At 42.0% G+C, this 24,352-nt stretch overlaps 1 protein-coding gene and 1 long non-coding RNA gene across 9 annotated transcripts in view; one reads left to right on the top strand and one right to left on the bottom strand.

Moving 5' to 3' along the window:
* FHIT (fragile histidine triad diadenosine triphosphatase) overlaps positions 1-24,352 on the bottom strand; it is a 1,244,593-nt gene that overhangs the window by 145,510 nt on the left and 1,074,731 nt on the right. For all 8 annotated transcript variants that reach the window (XM_072941591.1, XM_015236553.3, XM_031686352.2 and 5 more), the window contains one exon: positions 14,166-14,234. In XM_072941591.1, the coding sequence (XP_072797692.1) occupies positions 14,166-14,234 (69 nt within the window). The remainder of the gene's footprint in view (positions 1-14,165; positions 14,235-24,352) is intronic.
* On the top strand, positions 14,754-20,912 carry LOC140686779 (uncharacterized). The gene is made up of 2 exons (XR_012060691.1): positions 14,754-18,405; positions 20,728-20,912. It is a non-coding gene; the product is annotated as an uncharacterized lncRNA (long non-coding RNA).

Raw genomic sequence — 24,352 nt, forward strand, 5'->3', positions numbered from 1 at the left:
GGAAATCAAAGGGAAGGCGTCCTCAGGGCAACTCAGATGAACTAGTTAGTGTCACAGAATCACAAAGCGTCTGAGCTGGAAGTGTGCGTAGAGGTGACCTAGATGAGATGAATGCCTCTCAGTCTGAGGAGAGGGAAACTGAGCCCCAGACAAAGGCAGCTGCCAGAGTCTTATTAGCAGTGGAGCTAGGACACGAGCCCCTGCAGGAGGGAAGGAAGGTGGTCACTTTCTTCCCTGAACTTGGCTGGCCCTCCATCCGAGCACACTGCCCTGGGGTGCTCAGGGGTTCCTACTCTCTCCATAGTCACGGTTGCTCATTTCTTGTCCGTATGAGGCAAGTTAATAATTCAGAGTCATCACTCATGTGCCTTTTCCCTCTTGACCCTCTCCTGGCTGAGTGGAAGCGCACCTGCTGGTTCGTAGTAGCTTCCTCCATTCACCAGCTTGGCTTCCAAGTGCAGAAGGCACTGCCCCTGTGTGAGGCAGAAACAATTCATGCAGAAGAGTAAGGAGGCTGAATAGCTCTACCCATCTGTCCCCAGACTTGAAAAAACACTCTCAAATTGGAGAGGAAACAGAGTTAAGAGAGAGAAAAGCAAAAAAGCAAGAAAGAGAAATCAAGACAGAGTGTGCACAGTAGGGCAACATGCTCTATCGCTGCCTTTCCCCCCAAGCTCCAAGCTGAATCCTGGGGTTTGGTAATATGTTAGTTTTATATTTGCTCCTGTAAAAAATTTCTACAAACTTAGTGGTTTAAAACAATGCACATTCACTATCTTACAGTTCTGGAGGTCAGAAGTCTGAAATGGGTCTCAATCAGCTAAAATTAAGGTGTTGGCAGGTCTGAAAGTACATAACTCTGCTAAGAGAGTCTCTGACAACATGAGTGCCTGCCAGGGAGTCCTCAACCTCCTGCAGACCTCAGGGAAGTGTGGAAGAACAGAAAGACTTCTCTGTGCCCATGAGAAGAATGCTGAAAAGCTGGCAAAGGGCATTGAGTGGGTGGCCTTCATGTGCTGTGACCAGAGGCCACGTCAGGACCATGGATAGATACCTCAGGGATGCAGGAGACCAATGAACACCAACTCCCAAAGGATGATGGCTCTTGTGATGGGTGTCGGCATGCACCAGGGATGCACCCAAGCACCAGCTAAGGCAGATTACTTGGATATCATATGCCAAAGGAGCCAAGGACCACCTAATCCCTGCCTGCTCCATGCGACACACTGTTCGTAACAGCCCTAGGGAGCAGGATGCTGAATAGAGAGGTTATATATCAGAATGGGGCTGAATTACAGACCTGAAGTCACCCAGAGAGCACTGAATTTGCAGAACGAAATCTGACTCTGGGCCAGTGAAGTGGTTTGCTGTCACAGCCCAGAAGGAAACTGAATCTGGGGAGTAAAGAACATTGCATTTTTGTATAGTCAAGTTGGTGAACGTGAAATTAATAACTGTTACACTCAAACGAACCTCAGACACAGAAGTGACTTGGTGATTGGGAGGAAACCTGAGACGAGACAGAGTGAATGGCGAACGTGAGACTGCATGGCGTCCCATCAGCATGAATGCCTGTTTCAAGGTATCCTTGCCCCTGCCCCTCAGAGCAGGAACTCAGGGGAGATGCTAGCCTTAAGAGTATTTTTCCTTAACAAGTCAGAGACTGGAAACCCCCCAAAGGCTACTTCTCTGGATATTTCAAATTAAGTGGTAGGTCATACACAACTATTTCCCATGAGGTTCTTTCCAAAATGAAAGTCAATTTCATTTACTCTGTTCACCATTGGTCTCTGCCAATGAATAAAAAGGAACATAGAATGTCTGCTTTTAAAAAATGACTCCTAATGCTTGTTTTTTTTTTACATTACAGAGTTATTGTTCATTCATTATATAAAGGGAAATGCCAAAGAATATAAAGAAAGAAGTAGGAGTGATGTCTAATTTCATTATCCAGACACAGCCCCTTTTAATTACTAGGTACATACACTTCCGTTCTGTTCTTGGTTTAAGCGCCACTCTTTTCACTCAACATTATATTCCAGTACTTTATGTCTCTAAAATTATTTTAAAACACTCATTGATACGTATGAACATATATGATTGAACCAAACTCCTGTATTATTTGGCATTTAAATTATTTCCCAGGCGAAGATTTTTTTCACATTAAATAGATAAGTTATCCAAGTTTCATAGACACATGCTCCGAGGTAACTTGGAAACACAGATAACAACACTTTTGAGCCTAGAAGGGGAGAAAGCAGAAATATCTATTATTCTGGTTGCAGGATGCTGACACAACTCCAAAACAGGAAGGTGCCTGCGTACTGTACTATCTTGGATTGCTCTAGCTTAGAGAGCCAATGGGGCCCTCAGCGGGCCATTCAGCAAACTAATTTCAAGTAGATTCCAGAAATGGGTGCAAGGTCGAGAGCTGGCCTTTGTGATTTGATTCTGGAGTTCCCAGCAAAGTCTCACTTTTCCTCTAGAAAAAGGATCGACAATCTGGCTTTAAAACCCCATTCTTTTCCTATCAGGCTTTGCAAGTTTGAAAAATACTTCCATCAATGTCAGGAAGGACGACAATGTGAACTACTGTTCTTCTCATGAAGGTCCTGATTCTTTCTTGACAGGGGGCCTTCATGTTGGTGTTTGCTTGTTTTCTCTCTGTTTCCCTGAGCAACGACTGACATACATCCTTGTAGAGAGGAGGTTTTGACAGGAAGGAAGACAGTCCCCAGGAAAAGGGGGTAGGGTTGCTGCTGGTGAAGGAAAGCCAGAGAGCTGAGGAATGGGAGAACCCGGCTCTGAATTCAGAGAGCTGGGGAGTCGGCTGAACAGATATCTTTGAGAACCTCCTCCATCAGATGGCGGGATGTATCAGGTTGTGAGGAGGTAGAAAGGACAAAGGTAAGCATCTCTGGGAGTTCACAGAGGTGGCAGAGTAAAAGAGAACCGAGATCCTGGAACCAGAAAGCCTGACTATGCCTCTCAGGTCTGTTTCTTCAATTTTCTGTGACCTCAGAAAAATGTATGTGCCTCAGTTTTCTTATTTCTCTGTTGGAAGTAAACATAACTCACTCCCCATCTTGTATGTTATTGGCTGCAACTCACCAGCTGATGTCAAAATCTACCATATGCTCCCTCTCCACTGGCAGTATCACCAACCAAAGAAAATCTTATCCCTAACCTCTCTTAAGACATCTGGTTCAGCCAAGATGACCAACAGATGAAACTCCTTCAAGCTCCTCACGCTGTTGAATTTGAGATGAAATCTCAAATTATCTCAGCGCCCCCAAGGAAGGAAGGTAAATGGTAGACACACCATGTGGAGGGAAAATGTTTCAGGAAAACAAGTCAGATGGCTTATTTCAGGGGAAAAAATATTCACTTTCACATCAACTGATGTGGCCAAGATGACTGGAGAAGCCAGCCGGAAGTTCACACATGGATTTGACTCAGATCTGCAAACATCTCTTCAATAACTCCAAAGAGTTTTCTAAGAAGAATCCAAATTATTTTAAAGGAAAAAGAAGATGCCGAAACAAGGCTTCCTTTCAGTGCAGAGGGAATATTCTATGAGTTCCCTAGTTACTACTAATGGAAGAAGAATTTCCAACAGGTACTGGTGCAGCTGGCCTAGAAGGTATTTATGGTCCATTGAGAGTTGTAAGCAAGGACTGTTTCGTTTTGAAGGAAAAAAAAAAAAAGGGCAGCAATTTCCTTTTAAATATTTTAGTGTGCTATCATGACATGCATGCACTGTAAGGCATGCAAAAGTATTTAAGAGGTTCAGTGCAAAAAGCCAGCTTAGAAAGGATGACCTTGGGAATTGTAGAAGCTTGGCTAGAGAGTGTTGATGACCTCCCTGTTTAAAAAAAAAAAAAAGAAAGAAAGAAAGAAAGAAAGAAAAAGAAAAGAAAAGAAAAAACACCTATAAAAAGGCATTACAATAAAGTACCCAGCTGGGGGCTAGTAGGTTATATCCTAAAAGCAGAGAAAATATCTAACTATGGAAAATGCCAATTTCCTACATTTTAAGTCTTACATACTTGATTTGCAGTGGCATATCAAGAGCCTATAGGGTTTAATTGAAATCCAAGAGGTGGGGTGTATATGTGTGTGTGTATGAATGTCTCTAAGGTTGAACAGAGATCTGGCAACTTTTCAAGGTGGAGCACTGGAAGACACAGTCTCTAAGAAAATCAGTTATTTCATTATTCTTGCATTTTCCATAAAAAGAAAGATAATATTTTCCTCACACAAAAGGCTTTAAAGTTAAACAGGCTTTCATGTAAACAAGCTTGACTCTGAGCTGGTTATAAGATAAGGGCGAACACTCACCCACTGTGAGGCTTAGCTTCAATATAATGGTATCGGTAACTTGTGCCCTGTAAGGTTTACGACGATTAAAGTAATGCATGCATAGCACCCAGTAGAGTCCAGCCCATTGTGGGTGCTCATTAAATAACTGTAACAATTTTATTCTATTATTATTTTTCATTAGACCCCTCCCTAGGAACAAAGATTAAGAACTACAGTTGTTTATTACTGTTAATCTATCGTTTGTTACTGTGAACCCGATGCTGTTGGATTTTTTTTCCTCCTAATTTAAATATGAGACACATGAAAGACATTGAGATGTAAATAGCAAATTCAACATTAAAGAACTTGTAATAAATTACTGTACTGACCTAATGTATAGAATTTAGAGCTACGTAGGTATAGGAGCCTTTTCTAGATTTTTCTTGGTTCGAAAGAGAATCAGGCATCTCTCAACTTGCTCCTCGAAATCAGGGGCTCATAAAAATCTCTAAAAAGATCTGTTTCCCAGTAAGCTAAAGCAATTTGAAAGTCTTAGAATAAAATCCTTAGCCAGAACTTCTTCTTCTCGGAAGAGACCTCCTCACTGTGTTTGAATGTCTGGATCGTCCGGGCTGCATACTTGGGGCAGCTTAGAAGTTTACTGTGCTCACAAATTACTGAGCTGCTATGTCTCTATGTTCTCACCCACAGGCACACATGATGACAGGCACTGGTAATGACACTGAACCTGCATGATTGCCCCTTGATGGGTTCTTAGGATTTGGAAAAACCCCTGGGTCTCCGAGAAGGTGGTCTCTGGCCAGACTCCTCACTCACCCCCACCAACTCCTTAGTCTGACGCGTGCTCAGGATGAGGCGGACGATGAAGATGATGACGATGACGACGACAGTAGTGCTAACAACTACACAAATCATAAAAGCTGCTAGGTACCGAGCATCAGATGACCACCAGGCATTGTTTGCAGGCTTCATATGTAATAACTTGTAATTATCACAGCAGCCCCGCCATAATCCCCATTATACAGATGAAGAAATTAACATACAGAATAGTTTGGCAACTTGTTCAAGGACACAGAGCTGAGCATGAACACCAAGTAATCTGGCTTGAAAGCCCTGGTCTTTTTTTTTTTCCCCTTTAATTAAAAAAAAATGGGGGGTGGGGGAGGAAAGGTAATTAGGTTTATTTATTTACTTATCTTTAATGGAGGTGCTGGGGATTGAACCCAGGACCTCATGCATGCTAAGCAGGCACTCTACGCATGAGCTATAATCTTCCCCCGAGAGCCTCAGTCTTAACCCCGAGATGATAATATCTCAAAAGGACATTTAATGTGTTTCTTTTCAAAAGTAGAACAAGAACCTGAGTAATGTTTGATGGGGTCACCCACAGAAAAGCTACAGTCTTCAGAAACAATGATCACAGTGGCTTATCTGTCCTCCAAAATTCATGGATTACCATGGGAGCATCCCTGGTGAAATCAGTAGCCAAAAGATTTTTTTAAAAAGTAAATTCTGTGTAGAAGGATCCATCTGGCCATCTTTGAGGTCATTTCATCTTTAAAACTTCAACACAGTCTTGATCAAGGATGATGGAACCTAACTCAATTGTTTGATGATAAAATTCCTGTGTTATGATTTTCAGGACCAGGAAAAAGAAATTAGTATCCCCTGGATTTGGAGGGTCAGGGTGAAAAAAAACTGAGAGGTTTTACATCAAATTACACTTTATGAAAACTAATGAAGCTAACTGGGTTTAATAAATTCTGGAACCACACCATCCATTCTGGTAGGCACTAGCCACATGCAGCTAGTCTTAGGTTGAGATGTGCTGAAAATGTAAAATACACACGGTACTTAAAGAATTTATACAAAAAGAGAATGTGACTATCTCATTAATAATGGCTTATATTAGTTACATGTTGAAATGATACTATTTGGGTTATAATGGGTTAAAAATTGTACCATTATAGTTAACGTCACCTATTTCTTTTCTCTCATTTTAACGTAGCCACTAAAACACTTCAAATTACATATGTAATTCACATTATATTTCTGCTGGGCAGCGCTGCTTTAGAACACAATGTGCAAAGTACAGACTGGGAACACTGATGATGGACATCACCTGATGGTGACAAGAAGGATGCCCACATTACGGGCATCCAAGCTGGGATTCCAAATGCCAGGCTGTATTTCCAGGGCTCTCTGTGCCTTCTTTGAAGCATGCAATTCGGAGCCCTATTGCTCTTCTCTGCTCACAAATGACCCATGATAGTTTCAAAGAACAAGCCCTGCTCCAAGCTAAGGCGTAAGGGGATAAACTTATAAAGGTTATTTGAAATAATATTATCATTCTTTTGTCTAACATAGGACAGATGATAATTGAAAAGCAAAAGTGATTTTAAATGCTTTGGGCTTTAACACTGAATTAATTTTTATCTTCCTTTCCCCTCTAATTCTTACTTATTTTGCTTCTCTTCTTTAAAAGAGAGATCAAGTCAAATGTTTGGGAGCTTTTCTCTTTGACGCCATTGTAACTTATACTGATACAAAAATGTCAATGCTTAATTCATATCTCTTTTTTTCTTGTTGCATTTATCCATTTCTGCTCATAACTTATTCCTCCTGCAACTTAGTTTCCATCTCTATTACCCACACTCTCAATTCTCTAAGTAAACTGATTTATAAAAAAATTCTTATGTGAGATCTCGATAGTGGGTCATAGGCTCCAAAGTTATCAAAACTTTCTGGACACTCTTCTCCAGTGACTGTTCATTGATAGCTATGCCAAGAACCTTGATGATAAACCTAATTAAGACTTTGAAAAACATACAAATGGCCCAGCCTTCAAGCACTGATGTTAACGGAGGTTTGACACAATTATCAGTGACTGAAAACAGCACTGTGAGAAGCAGGCAGGGGACAGGTAGACACCCTGGCAAGAAGGATTTCTTGGAGCAAATATCGTCCATCTTAACTAGCAAGCATCCTACAGATCTCTGCTGGAACGTGTCTGTTTTGAGAGAATTCACTGTGGAGGGCACACAACAAAGCCTTATTTAGAAAATACTGAAGGAGGACCACATGGAGCACTTTGATGGAGTGGTTTTACTTTGGTTTTAGGGATAGACTGGCATGTAGTTAACTTCTTCTTGCTTATTTCTCCCCACTGTGTAGCTGAGCGCATTCAAATGAGAGAGAACAACAGCTCTGGGAAAACAGCCAGGATGGCAGTTCTTGAAGCTGATCCTGGGAAAAACCATAAAGGCCGCATCCTTTGGCTTGAGGCTTATCCTATAGATCCCTGTCCTCCATCATCTTGCTACTCTTCTGCCTTCTCTCATTCCTTTTGTCCTCTTAGGAGTCCAAGGACTTCATGATTTTCCCGGGAGGCCCCCAGCCCACCATCACCACCATTATAGCTCTTCATGCTTCTCAACATTCTTCATGACAGACTCCATCAAAGGTGACTAATCTGAATTATGCATTCCCTGAATTCTTATCTTTACTAAGAAAAAGGGGTGGGAATAGTTTTTTTAACCAGATAAATGTTTCTCTGGTAGTTTTTATGTTTCTCTTTTCCAAAGGACACAGAGATTTAATTCAGTAAGAATCTGCTCTAGGTGAGGGTAAACCAGATGTCTACCAAGTTCTCTTGTCATTAAAATAGGTATCCACAGAGCATTGAGAGATTCACTCAGGGATAATTTGAGGTTAGAGATCATTAAATTATCACTACTATAAGAAAAATTACCATTACTATATATTTGTTAGTTACATCACATCCAGCTTCTTTGAGTTAAAAGTTCTCATGAGTTTAAGAAGAACCAAAGGGGTTCTTAACTTTATTCTTCACAAGAGTTAATAGTTTTCAATCCAAAATTCTCAAACACTAGAAAACTCGTCCCTTAGTATGCGGACATCATTGAACTCAAAGGGAAAAAAAAAGGCTAATTAACTGTCTCGGTGAAACATTCCTTCCCTTTTGCAGAGTCAACTAGGGACCCGTGGACTTTGAGCCCATTGTCAAATGGTGTGTGAAAGGGGCCCAAGTTCAACAATAAATATTACCAGCAATGTAATCGTTCTCTCCGGCCCTCAGGGCCAAATGACCTGCATTTTAGCAAATTGATTTTGTTCATGCATTTTGTTAAGCCAAGCAATTGCTTCCCATGATATGCTTGAACCCACAGTTGCTCTATGAAATTCATGGTTGAGTTTGTCCAGTTTCTGATTGCTATTCCCATTTGCTTTAATAATAGTCACTTCCTTCATCAGTAATGGGTTTTATACAGTGCACAATCACAACTCTTCAATGTCACCCATAAACGGTGAATGAATTGTCCAATACAGTTATGAGCACTGCTTATTTGGGACACTGCTAGGGTGAGCCTTACTGAATTAATGAGATCATGTACCATGGCATTAAGCAATGGTTGTTTCCATCCCCCACATTAGCTATACATGCTCCCTTATCCAAGGACCCATTTATGTCATTATCATCATCTTCATCAACTCGTCACGATAATGGGAGTTCAGAGAAGGCCTCATATAATTCATGGAAACTGAAATAATATAGATACAGAAAGGGTTTAAGAGCACCATATAAATAAGATCTGCACAGAGAATCACAAAGAAAGAGTTTTATAAAAGATTCTGCCTTGGAAAGGATGAAGTTTGAACCGAGTTTTGAGGGAGAGGACAGAGACTCATCCTCTGAAATGAGGAAGACAAATTATGAACAAAATGCAAAAAGACAAATTCAGGACAGAGAGCTGGAGGAAGAGCAGATAAAGATACAATCAGAAATGATAATCAAGCCTGGAAAGAAAGGGAGAGAGAGACTCTCAGCCTGCTTTCAGTAAATCCCACACCTGTATCTGTTCCCGACACGCAAGTCTAGGTTTGGGGGGAGGCAAGTTGCTTATCAGCTTTCACACGTGCCTACCAGACTTGCTTAGCAATCAGACAAGGTTTATAATTACTTCAGCAAGCCCTTATGATATGCCACGATTTGCAGCTGTTTGTACACTGATTTCTGACCAACAGACTTCATTCCATCAGTGCTGCATTAAATTAACCTCGGACGGCTGATCTCACCATGTCAGAATGTCACCCAGTGTAGGTATGAGTAAATAAAGTGACTTTCTGCAAACCAAGATGCTCCCTCCTTTTCTTTTCTTTTTTAATGAGGGGGAGGTAACTGGGTCTATTTATTTATATTTGGAGGAGGTACTAGGGATTGAACCCAGGACCTCATGAATGCTAAGCACGTGCTCTACTGCTTGAGCTATACTCTCCCCACCTCTCCTTTTAAATTATATAAGGATCAGTAGGGAATGTCAAGTTCCTCTATTTCAATGTCCTGTTTTTTCATGTATTCATTCATTTGACAGGTATTTATTTACTATTCCTATACCAGATTAGGTCCCTGTCCTCATGGCTCTGCAGTGTAGTTGGAGATGCAGGCACTGAATAATGAACTAATAAATGATTTCAAGTGTGATAAATGTTACGAAGGAAATAAACATGGAAACAGGATAGTCTTCCCATGGAGTGGATAGATTAGTTACCTTAGACGGAGTGGGGAGGTGGGAAATCGGTGCAAAGGACTCTTTGAGGAGGTAATACACGGACTGAGATCTGGAAGATGTGAAGCCATATTAAGGGCAAGAGAAGATGGAAGAAGTTACAGGCAAAGAAGACGACATGTGCAAAGTCCCTGAGGTGGGAACAAGAATTAGGTACTTGACAAAAGCAAGCAGAGAGAGAGAGAGAGAATGAGACTAACAGGAGCAGGGGAGGTGGGCAGACTCACTACTGAAGTTAAAGCACTCACCCAAGGCCAGAGCACTGTCAACAAGTAAGCAAGGAGGTGGGATGGATGTTACAGATCAGCAGCACACAGACGAGACAGAGGATCCTGGGGACTAGTAATGTATGAGTTGTAGAGAGAAGAGGAGTAGCCCATGAAATAGGCAGGAATCTCAAACTTAAATGTCTTCAGGGGTCAGGCAGGTGTTATAAACCAGTGAGGCAATCCGGGTAAGGGGCAGGGAGTGGTAGTGACCTGGAGAATGAGTGACAGGCCTAAAAGCATCCAGATTCATTAAAAAACACTTTGCAGGCAAAACAAAGCATGTCTTTAAATAATACTTCGCAAGCAAAATAAAACACGTGTGAGGAGGCAAGTGAAGTCCATGGAACATCAGTATCCAACAGCGAGCTTGAGGAAAAGCAGGAAGTAGGCTGGGAATGAGCAAAATTCATTACAGCGTGGTCTCATATAATTCAAGGAAGAGTTAATACATTTCCATGAACTGAACAAGAAAGAATGTGTTTTACTAAGCAATGATCCAAATGCTCTAATACCCACAACAACAAAAACCCTATACTATTTGTTACACAACTTGCATAATCTAAAAAGAGAGGTAATCATCAGATGGCCAGATAAGTAAAGACAGGAATCACAGAAGTATGTGGTCCATCTAAGAACTGAACGTACAAGTCCTCCTGAAGAATCCTAGCCATCCACACTGCTCGCATAGATCCCGGGATGGGAAGCTCACCCCCTTGCAAGGCACTCTGCGTGTTCAGAACTTTCTATCGATTTGACCTGTTGGTATGTGGAATTGATATCTGCCTCCTTGATGCCTCGCAGTCCCAGATCTGCCCTCTGCAGCACACAGAACATATGTAATACTTTTTCTACCTGCCAGCCCTTCAAGTATTTAGAAACAGAGACCCCTGTCACTGTCTTCCCTCTACAAGCCTTCCCTTCTTAAAACAGAACAATTTCACCTTCAGTGACTCCCCAGGTAACCATTTCCAGCCTCTGTCATCCCAATCACCTTTCCGTGAACCTTCTCCGGTTTGTCACCATCCCTCTGCAAAAAGTGCCCAGGGAGAACACAACATTCCTAGCCAATTTATAATCTAGACGTTCTCTAGGCATCATTTTCTATTTCGGCAGCAGTAGGAATACAATTATATTTTATGGAGCTCAGCCTCCTGCTGTCCCTGCTCCCACGCCCCACCCTCCGAGGCCGTCTGTTTGCTGTATTTCATGGAGAGATACACCATCTAGAGTGAGTCCTCCCTTCAGTATAAAGAACACCCTCCTCTTCATTCCATCATTTCAAATTAAGATCGATCCGTCTAATGTACATTCCGTCTTGTACCAATAATGCCAATACCATGCTTCATGTTTCTCATGCTACCTCCTAAACATTATCTTATTACGTCCTCAAACTGGGGAAGTATTTTTGTACAAAGAGGAAGATGAATCTCAGAATGAGTAGTTCAAGACAGAGGGAAAATTGGAAACCTTCCCCTTGAAAAGAATGCTAGATGGGGGCATCCAATGACCTGGCTTTGAGTCCAGGTTCTTCATCTACCCATCATTGCTGGGTTTTGTTTTTTTTTAAACAAAACTAATAATGGTACTAAGAACAGATACAGTTACTTGTTAATAAACACCTAGCATGTACCAATCCCTACAGGAGGCTTTTCATGAACAGTATGTCATAGATTACAGGTAACCATCTTTTGATGTGTATATATATGTGTATATATATTGTCTCCATTTTAAAGAGAAGGGTGTTAAAAGCTAGAGTTTAAATGACTTGACCAGTATCGCACAATTAGTAGGTGCCACTGGGGTGTGAACCCAATTCTGCCTGACCCCAAAGTTCAATCTCTTCATAGTCTGGTGCCACAATCTCCCTTATGGGTTACTTATGACTCAGCAATTGATAGGGGAACAACAACAACAGAAACTTTCAGTAATTACTTCTCCTGAGATGCTTCTCCAAATAGAGGGGAGGTAGGAACACGTGTTGCTTCACTTGTGGGGCTCAAGACACTGGGAGAGCTTGCACACGAGGGCAAACGAGTAAGGAGAGAAACGCGACACACCAGCCTCTGCCTTAGACATCGGGTCTCCAACTGGGCTGAAGTGCAGCCCGGCAGCTTCTGTCACAAGCACATTTGGAATATAAACAAGACTCTAAGGTGACAGTTCAGCCTAAGAAAACAGTGTTTTCTTTCAAGCACTTTTAATACCACTTTTCAAGCACTTTTAATACCACTTTAGCAGTATTCACTTGTATATAAATCATGTGCTAATTTATTCATTAAAATAGCCTGTACTTGGCAACAATTTATTAACCTTAGTTTATGCTAATAAGATCAGTACTTGTATTTTTTAAAAATGCATCTTTATAATTACTCCATAATTCTGATTTTCTTCCAACTCGAACTAAGCTCTTACTAACCCCAAACTACATTCCACATCCAATGAAAATTAAGCTCAAAATAAAGTATTACAGGATACAGTTTTCAGAGAGCACAAATATGGGAGAAAGCCTCTTTCCAAATCTAGCCATGCATCAGAATCTCCTGGGGACTTTCTTGTGCTCACATTAGCTACTGATTCCTACGTACCCCTCTAATATACTGGACCAGTATCTCCAGGGATAGGACCTCATGGGAACTGAGATTTGCAGCAGTTGGTCCCAGACCAGCACTTAGGGATCAGTGATTAGAGCCTATTTAGCCTACACAGGTCTACTGCAGTCCTTGGAAAACCAAGGCTGCATAAGATAGTGAGATACGTCCCAAAGGCATGATCGCTAGTCACTTCAAAGGGTCCAGTGAGTCCCAGAAAAATTAATTATACATCTCATTATTAACCTTTGATCTCTCATTCTTTATTTTCAGGGTCTGGGTAGCCATTTTAACACCCAGTTACTGCAAAGAAACTCTATAAATACTATAAAGATGCATTAAAAAACCTTGTAAATATATTTAAAAAATAGTTTTCTAACCGACTGCTGAAAACCAAGTGGGAATATCCCAGGGGTAGAGCCATGTGACAAAGAACCAAAATTGTAAGATGTCCCTTAAACGTCGTTCTGTAAGGGTTAGGACAGGAGTGTCCAACAGATGGCTAAAATGGCTCCTCTCTCCTATGTGATACTCATGGCAGACATGGCTAATCAATCACACCACTTCTCCTTGTTGCATCCAGAAACAGCCTCAAAGCCTTTTCCAAGCAAGCACTCCTGGGCACCACTGCCATCCCATCAGCTCTTATACATGGGAAGCACATTTCCCCTTCCCTGGCTAGTCTAAGTAGTCAAACCGAAATGATCTTCTTACAGGTGACATCAGCATAGCCACAAACCACATAGGATACGCCCCACGTAGCGCAGACAGACATCTGAAGGTTCTCATGTAAACCAGGCTCCAGGACCAGACCCCTGGCTCCTGCTGTTTATCTTTATAGCGGTTTCACATTTATCTTTCAATGGAAGTATCTAGACTCACATTAACTGTTAAACACTTATGGTTACACACTTATCATCGAAACCAGCCTAGCTTCTGCTGACCATCGGTCCAAGTTCCACTCTGAATAAATGCTGTTAGAGAAGACAAGCTGAGTTCCAAAGTGTTTTTAAAATTAAATGTAGTATTTGACCAAAAATACCACGTATCCATCTGCTTGATTTCCATTGACGGCACTACAGATTATCTCCTATGAAGCCTCCAGGCTGTATTCTCCATGCAAATGTTTAGTGCCCTGGTCAATGACAGGGCAGAAATTACAAGGACACTTGGTTTCTGCCAGATTTCATCTGAGAAAGAAAATTATAATCCACTTGCCTTCCGATCCTGGAACAGCCACTCTCGGCTCCTGGGACTCTGCCGCCACTTCCCAAGTTTTTCTGGGAAGAAGCCCTTTTAAGACCATAGATCCAGGGTGATACCTGGTTCATTAGGCTGATTTCATCACAGTGACAGGCCCTGTGATCAAACAATAAGACCAGAGAGAGCAGACCTACCTCATCATAGATGCTGTCATTCCTGTGAAAGTCTCCAGCCTTCCTCGGAAGAACGTGGATGTGAACATGCTGAAAATGTACAAGAAAGAAAAAAATGAAATGTGATTATCTCCCCCACAGATTTCTAGACTTGACAGTGATGCTCTCCTGAAGCCCAATTACTCCTCATTGGTTCCTGCTGGATTATTTTTCAGAGGAAGATGATGACCACCTTCAGTAACCATGTCTGAAATATGCAGAGAATACAGAGGCAGAAAACAAGAGAGAACAACGTGGTGGCATATATGAGAGTCTGAGTGAAATGCCAGAGTGTTTTAGGGGCTCTGTGGAATTATTCAGAGCTGCCAATCTTGGTTGTATTTAGCCAGTGCTCTGAAATGACAGCATGTCTTAAAAGGTGACCACAGCGACTGTGAAGCCGACGAGAAATAAGAATTGGCTAACGGAGAAAGCATAAAAAAGCAGGTGACTGAGAGTAGAAAGGAGTATGGACCTACAGAAAAGGCGCTTCAAATAATAATTTTATAGTAGTTATATAAATAGTTCTCACTTATTAAGTGTTTAATTTCTATGATAAGAAAGCTCTGTGCTTGGCATTTATCTCATTTAATGCTCCGAATTATTCCGTGATGCAGGTACTACTATGATTTACACTTTACAGATGAGGAAATCTACACTCAGAGAGGTCAAGACCCCACAGGAAGTAGTAGGTAGGGTCAGCCCAGGTAGCCAGCCCATCTGGCTCTTACCCCCACATTCTTCAGCAGCACATAACACTGATTCGGGGAAGTTAATCTTTTTAACGGCCCATTCCTCCAGTCTACTAAAGCGCCAAGGTAATCTACATAGCAATGCGATTATGCAGAGATCATGAATCAAGGCACACGGCATATCTAATTCCATATATCCTTCAAGGCTAAACTGCCATTTGAAAGTTTTACTTGCCAAATAGCCTCTATTGTACCTCAGCTGAAGTTAAACGTCATTCCTGCCCTTGAGCTGCGTTCCGCGTTCATTACAAACCTTGGGGAGGAATGAAAAAGCAAAAAGCCTAAACGAGGAACCGCAGATGAAGAATCAAACCCAGCCTCTCATCACACCCACCCCTTCTTGATTACAGCGATCAGGCTCCAGGCCTCCAAAGAGCCTCAGGAGAACACGAGATTAAGTGTCCCTGGGGCTTTGCCGCGCGAGGAGGGGAAAATGATATGCTGTTAAAGCGGAGGCTGGGAACAAGGCGGTCCAAGGTGAACGAAGCAGAGAGGAGCTTCGCATCAGCCCCTGTGCACAGGATCCCTAAAGAGCAACATGATTTCCCAGAATATTCTCCAGTCCGTGAGGGAGCCAGGCATGGCTCCCTCAGCAACTGGGATGAGCGCTCATCTAAATCACAAAGGCTATGTGAGCAGCGGGAGACAGGGGGGAAAAACCAACGGGAAAAGTACATCACAAGCCACCCGTGGAACCAAATTCTTAGAAGGAAGCAGTGCAGGCTGGGTCCAGGCTGAAGCTGACGGATGCACACGGACTGGCTGACTTAGCAAGATGGGAAAATGCCGCAGGACAAGGAAACAGGCCACCTTAAGAAGGAAGTGTCACCCGGTCCTTATTCCCCAAACCTGCAGCTACCCTTCCCCTCCTTCTTTCTCTCCTCCTTTCCTCCTCTTCGCCTTCTTTCCTCCTCTCCTCCCTCCCTTCTCCCCAACCATCCATCCATCATCTCCCTTGTACTTTCTAGTAACCAGGTATCCCAGACCAGTGTTCTGTAGCCAAACCGCCTAACGCAAGTCCTGGACCCCCGCTTACTAGCTGTGTAGCCTTGCCTCATAGGCCCAGATGTCAGTATCTTCATCTACAACGCGGATTGCCACCGTTTCGACCCCACGGAGCTTTTAGGATCAAATCTGCTAAGCACGCTGCTGAGGACATGGTACTCAACACATGTAACTGCAGTAGCATTACTCTGATTTTTCATTTATGTTTATTATTATTTTTTTAACAGGCAGACCAAGTTGCAGACCAAGTAGGGATCACGTTCAGTGGTCGCTTCCCACACCAGTAGGGAAGGTATTTCAGAAGCTCCTTGAATGGGACATGGTTATAGTTACTCTGTTGCTAAAGCTTATTTCTGTCACTCTGACTAGTGGCTCAAATCTGAGTGTCAGCTCAGGGCTTGGTGAAAAATAGATCACCGGGCTCCCCAAATTTGTATTTCTAACAAACTCCTGAGGACGCCAGTGTCACTGCTCCAGGGCCATACTTTGAGAAACAGTAGTCCAGACTATCCACCTGGCTCCAGACCTCTTCTGAAAATGTGCTAATGCCGCCACCAAGGTCACCCACTGCTTTGCCAAACCTACTGCATCACGGGAGACCCACGACTGAATGCTTTCCTGGCTTCTGCTGTCTGGTCGCCCTTTGAGCCTGGTCCTTAGGAATATGGCTGTTCTTGCCACTTATGACATACAGGTAGCTATGAACTCACATTAGGGGGACCTCCTGGGTCAACTCACCCCACCCCTCTTTTTCTTTACCTTCCTCTCCTGGGTTTAGTGTTCAGGGCTCTCTCTACAGACCCTGTTACCACCCCGTCCTGGAAACGCCACTCTTGATCACTGGTAACCACTTTAAATTCACCGTGACATGGATGACAGCAAATAGCTCACTGTATAGATGATTTTCCCCAAGGGCATAGATCTCAACCCAGCCTGATATCTTGACATAAATTCTTAAGTGACAGACTGATCACAAGATCCTGACAACTCACTCAGCTTCTCAGAAACAGGAAACCGTATGATAAAGCCAGCTCAAAACCTTGCTGTTGTCAAGGACTACCACAGCCAAGGCCTTCCAACAGAATGGCATTCTGATAAAAACCCCATGAACAGCACACTCAGGGATAATTTGACATAATTTGTTCATAGTGAATTCATACTGAGCTTTGGTGATCACAGTTTACTTTTCCACGTGCTAACAAAATCTCTAAATTTTGTTAGGGTTTTTTTTTTTTTTTTGCTAGGGTCTAAATTTTGCTGGAGTTTCAAGGAGTGTAGCTGCTTGAGTTGGAAGAGCACTTAAAAAAAAATCCATGATACACTACACACCAAAAAAATGTTCACGGCCAATGAAAATTTCACCATCTGAAAGACACACAGTTAACTTTGTTCAGTCAGCAATCCAGAAGCTTATTCAATTATGGAAATCTCTGCTCTTCACTCATATAACATCTATTCACATTGTTCTAATACTTACATTTATTCATGCAAAAATATTTATAACTAGGTGCTGTTCTGGAAACCAAGGATATAGTAATGAACAAGACAAAAGTCCCTGCCTCCACAGAGCTACGCTGGAATGGGTGATGCAGAAAATAAACCAGCCAATAAATATTCAATTTAATTTCAGGTGGCGATAAGTATCACGAAAAAAACAAAAACAAAAACTAGTGGGCAGAGCTGAACATTCAGAAATGGGACACTTGAACGTTTGAAGTTTGATAAGAGACATAGCAGGACTCAGTTTAAGGATATAGCAGAGAAGGGGGCAAAAACAAGAGAAGGTAGGTTCTAAAGCTGATGGAAGAAGGAATTTCAAGAAGGAGGGTGTCATCAACAGCGTTTGCGCTGTTAAAAGCTTGACTTGGTTGGTTGCGCTGAAATCGGGAGGATAAAACTTAACTAAAAAGCACATGACAAGATGTTCAACCTCATCAGTCATTGGTAAAATGAAAATAAAAACCACACTGAGCTATCTCTGAGAACTCAACAGGAGGGCAATATAAACAAAGTAATAAGTGTTGGTGGGAATATGGACAGATGGAGCCTTCATACCCTGTCGATGGGAATGGAAAAAGGCGCCCTTTTGGAAAATAGTTTGGAATGTCCTCAAAAAGTTCAACACAGAGTGACCCAGGATTATACTTCTAAGTATGTACCCAAGGGATACGGAAACACGAACACACAAAAACTTGTACATGGATCTTTACAGAAGTATTATTCATAATAGCTTAAAGGGGGAAAACAACTCAAGTGCCCACCAAGGAATGAATGTATACAGAAAAAGTGGTTTAGCCAGGCAATGGAATACAATTTGGCCACAGAAAGGAATGAAGTACTGCGAAGTGAAAGAATTGCGCTAAGCGAATCATGCTAAGTGAAAGAAGCCAGACATGAAAGGGCCGATACTGTCTCACTCCATCTCTACGAAGTGCCCAGAACAGGCGACTTCATAGAGCTAGAAGGTAAACTAGCAGTTATCCGGGTGCAGTGGGGAGTGACTGCCCATCGGGGGTTACATTTCTCTCCAGGATGATGAATATATTCTAAAATGAGAGTCATGATGGGTAGTTGTACAACTTTGTAAGTTTACTAGGAAAACATGGAATCGTATACTTTAAAAAGAGTGAATTTTATGGTATATGAATTATATTTCAATAAAACTCCTTAAAAAAAAAACTGAAGTGGATTTAACAGAGAGTAGAAGGAGAAAGGGAGATACAGAAGCACAAATTTTCCAAGGAAAAGGCATTTGGCAAGGAAATCAGTGGCCATAGTTGCAGAGGAGGGAGGAAATCAATTTTGAGGAACTACTGGTTAAAGGTTCCTGAGCCTACCGGTTTCTACAATGATTATTATTATCATCATCATCATCATCATCATCATCACCATCACCATCCTCAGTAGGAGTGATGTTGTTAGTATTTATTGAATGCTAGTCCCTGGGCTGATGTGTAGTGTTATTTCAATGAATCCTCACAATACTGCCTAGAGGTAGTTAATAAATGCATCACCATTTCCGGGTGACAAGATAGACCACAGAGATTAAGTGACTTCTTTCAGGTAACAAAACATTCCAAAGAGGTTAAGCAACTTAGCCAAGCTGCTGCAGGGAGTGACCATGAGCTGAAATGTAAACCTGAGTCTGTCAGCAGATGCCAGAGCATTTGCTCCTCACCATCAAACGGCACTGGCCTTCAGGAGGCCACTCTGCCTCCCCCAGTTCCAGATATAAGGACACCTCTTTGCTGTGGCTTCCTGATGCCTCACCTAGGTATGGTGATTTCTTAGTAATGTCTTTCATCACAAGTCCTTATGGACCAACATCCATCGTGGGACAGGATGTGCCTTTGCCTGGAGACCGCAATTCACTTAAAGCAGGGGTGTGACCGCCTAAGTCCCATTTCTATCTCATGTCTTCCTAGTGCAAAGCCATACCCAAGATAATAGAGATCAGCCAAGTTGTTCAGTGTCAAGTCTTCCCCCCCCCAAATGTATAAACGTTATGTAACTTGCATCAAGCAGCAGATCCACCCTTTCCTGGCTCACCTGCTTGAGCAAATGTAGGCTTTAAAGGACCGTTCCATTATTTTTTCTCCTAGTATAGAATCTCTCTGAGCTTTAGTACCTTGGCAACATTTTCACAGGTCCTGCCTCTTCTGTTCTACCTGCGTGCCTCCTTCCATGCTTCTGAACACTTCTACTTTACCCCCTACTCACCTGAAGATGGTCAGTTAGTCACAGTGATGTCTTTTGTCCTTGTCAGAATATATTATAATTCAGCTATAAGGGATAAAATCATGGCAGGGGAAAGGGCAGGCAAGGATGGAGACAGGGAACTTCCCAGCTCCGTAACTACTGTCCATCTACCTCCACCAGGTGCCTCGTGTGAACCCCTCTCCCTTAGACCAATGGCTAACCACAGAAGGCAACTCTGACTCTATAGAATAATAAACACACTGCCACGGGAGGCAGATAATGCGTCCCTCCAGTATGTCCATGCCCTAATCCCTGGGCTGGTGAACAGGTTAGGTTATATAGCAAAGGAGAACTCAGGCTGCAGGAGGACTGATGTTGCTACCAGCTGACCTTAAAATGGGAAGAGTATGAATGATCCTGGGTTAGCCACCTGCACCTGAGGCAATCACTTAAAGATGGAAGAAGGTAGACATACTCAAAATTTTCAACTTTGTGCTTCAAAGGATACAGTCAAGAAAGTGAAAAGGCAACCCACAGACTGGGAGAACATTTTTTCCTGCAAATCATACAGCTGAGAAAGGACTTGTACCTAGGACATATAAGGACATACTACAACTCAGTAATAGGAAGACAAAAATCCCAGCTGAAAAGAAAAATGGGCAAAGGATGAACAGGCATTTGCCCAAAGAAGATGCATAAATAGCCAATAAACATAGGAACAGTGTTTGCAGGCCATCCTCTACAAAAACTGCACAAGAGCCTGCCTCCCTCCTTCCCTTTCTTCTCTGCTTCCCACCCTAGAGGCAGATGACAATATTTAAAACCAGAAGAAGTAAGATTTCCCAGCATGAAACATACTGCTAGTTAGGGGTCATATAGTTTATCATCCAAAGGGGAACTTTTTGAGTGAGAGAGTGATAGGAAATATTGTACATGACTTCACGGGCCTGTTTATAACTTAAGATGGTCCCCAACTTAACGACAGTTCTACTTACAAGTTTTTTTTTTTTTCACTTTAAGATGGTGTGAAAATGATAGGCATTCAGTAGAGATAATACTTTGATTTTTGAATTTTGATCTTTTCCCAGGCGAACACCACATGTGGTCTGATGACGTCTCATGATGCTGGGCAGTGGCAGCCCCTACAGCTACCAGGCAGCCACTCGATTAAGCAAGAGTAATCGACAAATACACTCACAACCACCTGTACCCAGACAACCATTCTGTTTGTCACTTTCAGGAAAGTCGTCAATAAATTCCATGAGATATTCAACACTTGATCATCAAATAGGCTTGGTGTTTGACGAATTTGCCCAACTGTAGGCAAATGCAAGTGTTCCAAGCATATTTCAGACAGGCGAGGCTATGCTGTGATGTACACCAGGTTGTGTGTATTAATGCATTTTCAACTTAAGAATAATATCCACTTACAATGGGTTTACTGAGATGCAACCCTGTTAAAAGCTGAAGAAGATATGCATAAGGTCTAAACTTGGACTGTTTCAAATAAAGCAGGGTGAACAGTCACCCAAATATTAGTTCCTTAATTGGGAAGGAGGATAGTGTAACTAAACTGGGATTTGGCATCCCCTCCACCGAGCTTAGAATCTCAGCTTTGTCACTTTGACCAGTTTGGTGACCTTGGACAATTTACTTACTCTCCATAACCTTCAGTTTCCTCATCTGGAACAACAGAGACAGTAACGGTTCCCATGCCTTCGTGTTTGGAAGAGGATGCGATAACATGGGTATAGCATTCTATGCACAGTTACTAGCGTACAATGCTCTCACCTAGGAAGTAGCGAATATTATAACTGATAGTGACTTAAAATGGGTGGATGAACAGTATGACAGTACTATAAATGTGTGAAGTGTTTTACCTTCTGAAAAAGAAATGATGAAATGATGTGTCAGATTTCTCTCTATAGAAAATAAGCAGACTAAATTTGAAGGGTTCTTCAAACAACCCATGATTTAGCCCACATCTCTCAAGTGCCACGCCAGCCTCACTCCTGTTTTTCAACTGACAGCCTCGGAATAGTGGGTGGTGCATTTATTTACATGTCTTTGTGACTGTCAAGGAGAAAGAAAACTTGCCTTTACCCTTCTAGATTCTTCTGCCTGGTCTAAGAAGTAAATTGACACGAGATAGATTAGCAGGAGAAAATCAAATTTAATATCGCACATACAGGAGACCTACACACACAAGAGGTTTCAAGACAGAAAACCAAAATGAGGCAGCTATTCCATCCTGAGCTAAGGAATGGGATAGGGACCAGATGCTTCTAAGGACAACAGGGTCATTCACAGGATGAAGAAGAACAAAGTTTGGTGATTAGATGTCTCCCTTGCCATATAGATAGGCACACTGAGATCAAATTCATCTCTGGTAATACTCTTTTTCTGGGAAAAACCCACAATGTAAACTCTTCTACACAGTTTGGGGAGGGGAAGGAGTTTCTCTTGAGGCCACAGGATCTCCATGGCCTTTGGCTCAATATAATCCACATGCCAAAATACATCTTGGGAAGACCTGTTCTCAACACTTACATGACCTAGATTATACACTTCAGCTACTAATACAGGAGAATAGAAGCCTAGAACTTCTTTTTGAGACAATAAATGATTCTGTTTGATGAAAAGAGGGTGTTCTGCCCTTTGGAAGTCAGAGAGAGGTAGGAGGTAGACACCAAAAATCCCCAGTAATTTGAGAGTTAGAATCTCCTGGAAAAAGCCAAAGGAATGAAAAACTAGAGGCAAGATAATGGGAAGGGAGACTGTGTTAATGCCCCATGCCCAGATGTTTCTCTCCACATGGCAGTCACTCTGCCACCACTCTTCCCTTTAATTCACTTAGTAAAGGAAAATGGAAGAAGCCACTTCAAATGTAATTATCTCTTGCTGTTCCCGTTTGAGTCTATTACACAAACAGTAGGGAGATTTCTCATTTTGTTCTGTTTATTGCAGTAGGGTTTAAAAAAAAAAAAGGAAGAGGAGAAGTTCTCCCAGCACCTGCTTCCTTAACTGATAGTGATTTCCTCACCCCCAAAAATGACTGTTTTTTAAACAAAGTGGATACATTCTCATAAGCACCATTGCCATCTTATAAACATGTCATTAAAACAGGAAAGGTGATGGCACTATGACAATAGCTCCCATTTCCTGCTCAGGGTTAGCAGTCCATATGCTATTCACTTTTTCTTCTCATTTGCAATCAGTGCGTCCCTTATAAAGGCAAATGATAGAAAAGGTGAGTTTTCTTCCCCTATGTCCTGTTTTGAATTTGTGAGCAATGGGTCAAGGAGTTGATCCACTTTTTATCTGTTCTTTTTGTTCTAAATTTCAGTGGAAGAGTTCCTTAGAACAAAGAAAACAAACCTCTCCTGGGTTTACCCACTGCCTATCACAGCATCCCATGTGAGCCAGAACTTCGCCATGAAGATGAGCTCCTTGCGCTTGTGGTGTGGAAGACGGGGAAACTGACCTGACAAGCACTGACACTAGCTCATGTTTGTTCAGTTCTCTGGGCTTCTCTTCTTGTGGAGGAGGAGCTGAAGGAGAGCTTGACAATTACTTCCATCTTCAGAGCTTAAAGCCGAAAGGAAAAGACACATAACCCAGGCTCTCAGAGTTCACGGACACTTTATACAGCATTGGATTCCATCAACCTGCTTTTATTTGACTTGAAAAGACCTTAATTTTTTTTTTTAAATTTGAAATTTAAAGCTGCCTGGTCACTAAAAGCTCCTTTAAACTCTCATTGTGGTTTGGAGCCATGAATCATCAAAGCTGTGATGCTCAGATGATGTACTGCACCCATATATCATGAGAGCACCATCCCTCTCATGATATATTATTACACCTCACAACTGGAACACCGCCAGTGATGTATGGCTTAAAAACACAATTGTTAAGCCACGAAACTCCACAGGGTCTCCACAAATTCTGCGAGGTTTTTTTTTTTTTTCTTTGAAACTGAATTGGTTCTGTATCTTTTATTTTTTCTTAAAGTTTCTCAGCCTGGCTGGGATAATAGGGGCACCTAGAAAACAGTGTGTTTCCTCTATTTCATGAAAGGCACACCAGCTGCCATATTCCAAAGGAAGGAACTCGTCAGCAAGAGGGCCAGAAACCATCACTGTGCCTATGCATTTTGACAGACAACTAATTTATTCCTGAGTTGACCATGTCAAGGTGTCCTCAAGGCCCTGTAAGTGGAGGCACTTCCAAGAACACTTATTTTGGAACTAAGTAGTTGGTACTGCTTTCACACTGACCCTAAACTTAGCAGCAGAAGGTTAGATGTCCCCAAACCAAGACAGAACTCAACCATGAAGAAAACACAAACTCTGGGGCTGGTGATGGTCCAGTGTAGGATATATTTAGCAAGCCTCACTGAAGAATTGAGCCTTCTGGTTTAGAGCAGAAGCAAGGTGTCAAAAATATTTTCAAAACTATTATCGTACAATATAGTAATAATAAAATCTACTGAATATTTGGAATATGCCGGCATTGGTCTAGGCATTTTACCTACATAATTCATATAATCCAAATAATCATCATATTTGTTAGAATACTGGTTTTATCTCCATTCAAAAGATGAGGCATCGTGAGTTGTTAAGATAGACCATTGAGATGGGGGGGTGGTAATCTGTAAATCACCTACCTGACTACTGGAATCTGAAAAGCAATTTTCAAAGACTTTGCAAACAG

This window comes from Vicugna pacos, chromosome 17 (genome assembly GCF_048564905.1).
Source record: "Vicugna pacos chromosome 17, VicPac4, whole genome shotgun sequence".
Classification (NCBI taxonomy): Eukaryota; Metazoa; Chordata; class Mammalia; order Artiodactyla; family Camelidae; genus Vicugna; species Vicugna pacos.